This window comes from Anneissia japonica, unplaced genomic scaffold (assembly GCF_011630105.1).
Source record: "Anneissia japonica isolate Jap-2015-1 unplaced genomic scaffold, ASM1163010v1 scaffold288162_len571657_cov150, whole genome shotgun sequence".
Taxonomy (NCBI): Eukaryota; Metazoa; Echinodermata; class Crinoidea; order Comatulida; family Comatulidae; genus Anneissia; species Anneissia japonica.
In genome coordinates this window covers 89,894-94,539 of record NW_022753254.1, presented here as the reverse complement: position 1 = coordinate 94,539, position 4,646 = coordinate 89,894, and the positions used below count along the sequence as shown (strand labels likewise).

The 4,646-nt window shown below is 33.5% G+C and overlaps 1 protein-coding gene across 1 annotated transcript; it reads left to right on the top strand.

Moving 5' to 3' along the window:
- Positions 1–240: 240 nt before the first annotated feature.
- LOC117122787 (tripartite motif-containing protein 2-like) lies at positions 241–2,836 on the top strand. Its single transcript, XM_033268524.1, has 2 exons — positions 241–984; positions 1,144–2,836. The coding sequence occupies exons 1-2, from the start codon at positions 241–243 to the stop codon at positions 2,389–2,391; spliced, it is 1,992 nt and encodes a 663-aa protein (XP_033124415.1). The 3' UTR covers positions 2,392–2,836.
- The last annotated feature ends 1,810 nt before the right edge of the window (positions 2,837–4,646 follow it).

Genomic DNA, 4,646 nt, shown 5'->3' with positions numbered 1-4,646 from the left:
TAATTTTTAAAAAAACAAAAAAACATGAACCAAGATGCTGAGTAAGGAAGACGTTTGAGGGACCATAGGTGCTAGTGAAAAAGACTCGTACATTTTTATATCAGTCATTATATTAACATGGCCATCATAAATGTTACTGAACTACTGTTTCAACTAATAATTACTCTATAGCATGACAACCAAAACTCACGGTTATGAAAATATTTTTTAATAATTTATAATTTTCAGGATTATTTCAAGATGGCTACCAATGAACTGGATCAGTTTCTGGACAATGTTGATGAGATGGTCCTAGAATGTACAATATGCTTTAAGAGACTTCAAAATCCTAAATCCCTCAACTGCTTCCATAGTTTCTGTTTGGCATGTCTGGAAGACTGGGTTAAGGAGAAGGGTAAGCTGACTTGTCCAACTTGCTCAAAATCATATCTGATTCCAGAGGGTGGGCTTCAGAAGCTTCCACCAAACATGTTTCTGATTAACTTATTAGAAACTATTGAACAAATTGACAAAAGAGATGAGATGAAATGTATTTGTGAAAGAGGAGAGGCAAAACACTACTGCCAGGAATGCAGATATTACTTGTGCTGTACTTGTAGTAACCATCACAAAATATTTCCAGCGTTAGTAAACCACAAGCTACATTCAGTGGAGGAAGTGCGATCAATGAGCCCTTTACAGATTGCAGCGTTACATCCTCCGCTGTGTTCACTTCACAACAAGACTTTAGAATTTTTCTGCAGCATATGCAATATTCCAATATGCATGCATTGCACAGTTACTGACCACAATGCATGGGAAGGAAATCACAAACCAATCAGCATTTCTGAAGCATTCCAAACATTTAAAGAAACTTCAGCAACATTGGAGAAAGCTGCCAATGACTGCAAAAACAAATTGCAAGATGGCCTTAAAGCAGTAATTCAGAATGCTACAAAATTAGAACAAAGTAAAGATACAAGTTTAAGAGATGTCAACAATCATGTACAGATGATGATAAAGAAAATTAAAGAAAATGGAGAAAAAATTAAAAATGAAATAGAGATAATATACAGAAAGAAAAAGAAGGTACAAGATGTCCAAATGGATGAACTGAAAACAACAATATCTGATATAAATACAAAACTCAAGTTTCTTAATCAGCTTTTGCAGAGTGATAAAGCAACAGCAATGCAGTCAAGTAATAGAGTAATTATAGCACTGAAGGACAGAATCAATGAATTGCCAAAAACAAAGCCAGCTGATAATGGACAGATTTACATCTACATAAACAAAAAACAAATGACTTCATTGCAAGGATTTGATATTGGGTATGTATCACACATGAGAGTAGCAGACTATATAACATTAAAGGGAGGGAAATATATGACCGAAGGTGCGGAAGTTGTCGAAATAATAAAAACAGATGAATGTGAAGTAAATGCAAATAAACTGAAGGCAAGGACACAGCCTACAAGAAAAACCAACATCGCCAAAGTTGAAGAAGGTGACAATGGAGATTATTTTATGACAAGTAAATGCACAAGTCCAGGAGTTTGTAAACTAGACATGAGTGCTAATGGTGAACCAATCAAGCAGTCACCTATGATGATCAAATTAGAGAAAGAAGGATTAGTATTTACCATTCTAATAGACAAAGTAAATAGAGATGTAGTTATGTGTAAAGATGATTCCCTGCTGGTTTCATGTTTTACAAATGAAATACTACAATACACGCAATCAGGAGAATATATTGGTACGGTTACATTGCCACAAGGTGTGAAAGTTAGAACAATGTACACAATGAAGAATGGTAACATAGCATTCACTGACTCAGGAAATGAATGCATCAAAATATGCAATATGAATGGTCAAGTGGTCAAATCAATTGGTCATGGAGTTTTGAAGGATCCAGTTGGCATCTATGTGGATGAAGAATCAAGTATTTTGTATGTAGGAGATTGGAATATTAACTGTGTGTTCATGTTTAACATTTCTAACGGTTGTATACTGAAGAAGATATCAAAAGGCAAACAGGATGGTCAAATGAAGGGAGTCTATGATATTACCCTTACAAATCAAGGACACCTTCTTGTATTGGAGCATGGCAACAGTAGATTACTATTATTTGATTATGAAGGAAGGTTCATGAATGTCCTTGTTGAAGCAGGTAATGAAAATGGTAAGGTGAGGAATCCACGTGCAGTAGTAGTTGATGAGGATGACAACATCATTATATCAAGTGATCACAAACTACAACTTTTCAGTAGTGATGGAATTTTCATTAAAAGAATTGATAAGCATGAAGATGGAATCAACAATTCATGTGGATTATGCATCATTTCCCATCATCCAAGGAGAGTTGCAGTGGCAAATAAGGGTAACGGCACAGTAGCAATATTCAATTACTAAATATTGATAGTCAGCTAGCCTAATATTGTTGTGTTGTTTGCATTATATATAAAATGTATATGTGTAATATGAATATGAATAATATATGAAAATAACTACATCTATTATTTCATATAATCCACATAGAGTTGCAGTTGTGGTGACCAAACCCTATAAACTATTGACCATGGATTAGGGCAGTCAACAAGTTATCTAGTCGAGCTCCTGATAATTTTTGAAAATTTGCTACCTTTCGCTGATTTATTTGTTGGTATTTACATCATTGTAAAGAATATTTAATGAGGATCTAGGATCATTGATTGTTTTGAACTGTTTCAAGGTATTCTTTAGGTAATTTCTCAATGTTTGTGGTATAATTTCTACGTCTCACCAAGCTTTAAACAGCACAGCCAAGCATCTCTGTATGGGCAACCTGTGTACGGTAAGAATGGCCCCAGAAAAAATGGCCCCGGTAAAAATGGCCCCAAATGACAGGTAGGTAAAAATGGCCCCAATAATAAAATTCTGTATTAAAACTGATTTTCTTAAAATCATTATATGCATTTTTTTAAACTGAAATAATTTAGTTTGTAAAAGGAATCTAACATCAAATAAATTGCCATTTACATTTTACTTTTTGCAGAAATTACATATTCAATGATAAAATATTCAAAGATAAAAAAAAGGCCATGAATAACACTTTTTTTTTTTTCATTTAAATGCTAAAATAATTTATTTGTGGCCAATTTCAAGGAAGCAGAATCACAAAATTTGTCTAGAAATTCAATCCGGGTATTGGTAAACCCAACAAACAATGAGTTTATATGAACATCAAATTATTATTTTTTTTTTTAGAAAAAGAGAGTTCTACAATCGTAATTAAAGGGTTTGGATGGGGTTCGCAGTGTGTTTGGAGGATTGTGGTGTATTTGCAAGTATATTTTCACCAAAAAAATCAACATTTTAAACAAAAAATAGGTTCTTATAAATATTGAATTTTCTTATTGATATACCAAGTGAGTCAATCACAATTGAATTCTTTGGTTTTCTACAGAGTGTGTTAGGATGTTTTTGGGATTTAGCAATACCATTTGATCCTACCATAATTACTTTACCCTCACAATTACACGCCATTTTAATTCTTAGCATAATTGCCATATTTACATAATTATGTATATAATATAGTATCTCAGTTTACATTATTTAGTATAGTTTTAGGCACTTAAATTTACTTGGCGGGGAGTAAAACCAAGTATGCAATTAAATAAATGTATTCCTAATTATTCAGTTTACTTTAACAACAATATTTGATTAACAAATACTTCTTTGAAGTAACTCTAAGCAGAACATTTGTTGAAGTAAAGTAAGCCTCCCTTTTCCCATACATGAACTTGTCATTCAAACACACAATTGATCCACATGCTTTAACTACTGTTTATTTGCACTGTTTATAACATGTAAAGTTATTTCATTTGATACTTAACAATAAGTGAATTTTGTGGTTATCTATGAGTTGCATATTTTGGTAGTTGAAGTACTGTATGTATGTCATTCCTCTACTTTGTTAGTGGAATAACGTTTTTAAAACTTAATTCAACTATCAAAAAATGTTCAATGGCCGTTGTTTTCTGATAATCTCTCAGTACATTATTTGCATCTGTTGTGTACTGGTAACTGTATTTGTTATTGATTCAATTCTTGCTTATTACAGTATTTAAATATTTGAAGATTAAAAAAAAAAATATCATTTCTATTACGGAATGTTTTCATTGGGGCCATTTTTACCTACTTGTCATTTGGGGCCATGTTCACTGGGGCCATTTTTACCGGGGCCTTTTTTTCCTGGGCCATTTTTTCCGGGGCCATTCTTGCCTACATTCGGGCAACCAAGCTAGCCTTTTGTTCTAAAGGAAATCAGCAGTTCTTTGTTTTAGAAGGCTTATAAAGCATTGTTCATTTAGCGGAAGCCAAAAATCATGGTTCACCAAGCAAGCCCACGTAAGAATGTGAACTCATCAGATAACTCGCCGAGGAGAAATATCTTTTCTAATTCACCGAGTCCTGCTTCTAGCAGTAGTACTTCTGCATCCACTACTAGCAGAAGAAGTTCCAGTAATGTTACTACACCAAGAATAAAGTGCATAGATGGATGTAAACTTGGCTACGTTGGTAATGGGAAAACATTAGAATGTTCTATTTGTAATGAACATTACCACAGAATATGTGTAAATCAGAAGCCGCAATCAAACCCTAAAGTATGGTTCTGCCCGAAATGC

Bases quoted from the DNA above. Each gene is read 5' to 3' on its own strand.
- LOC117122787 (XM_033268524.1), top strand. From the start codon at position 241: ATGGCTACCAATGAACTGGATCAGTTTCTGGACAATGTTGATGAGATG. The intron at 985-1,143 runs GTACAGATGATG...TTTCTTAATCAG, and splicing joins TAAGAGATGTCAACAATCAT to CTTTTGCAGAGTGATAAAGC.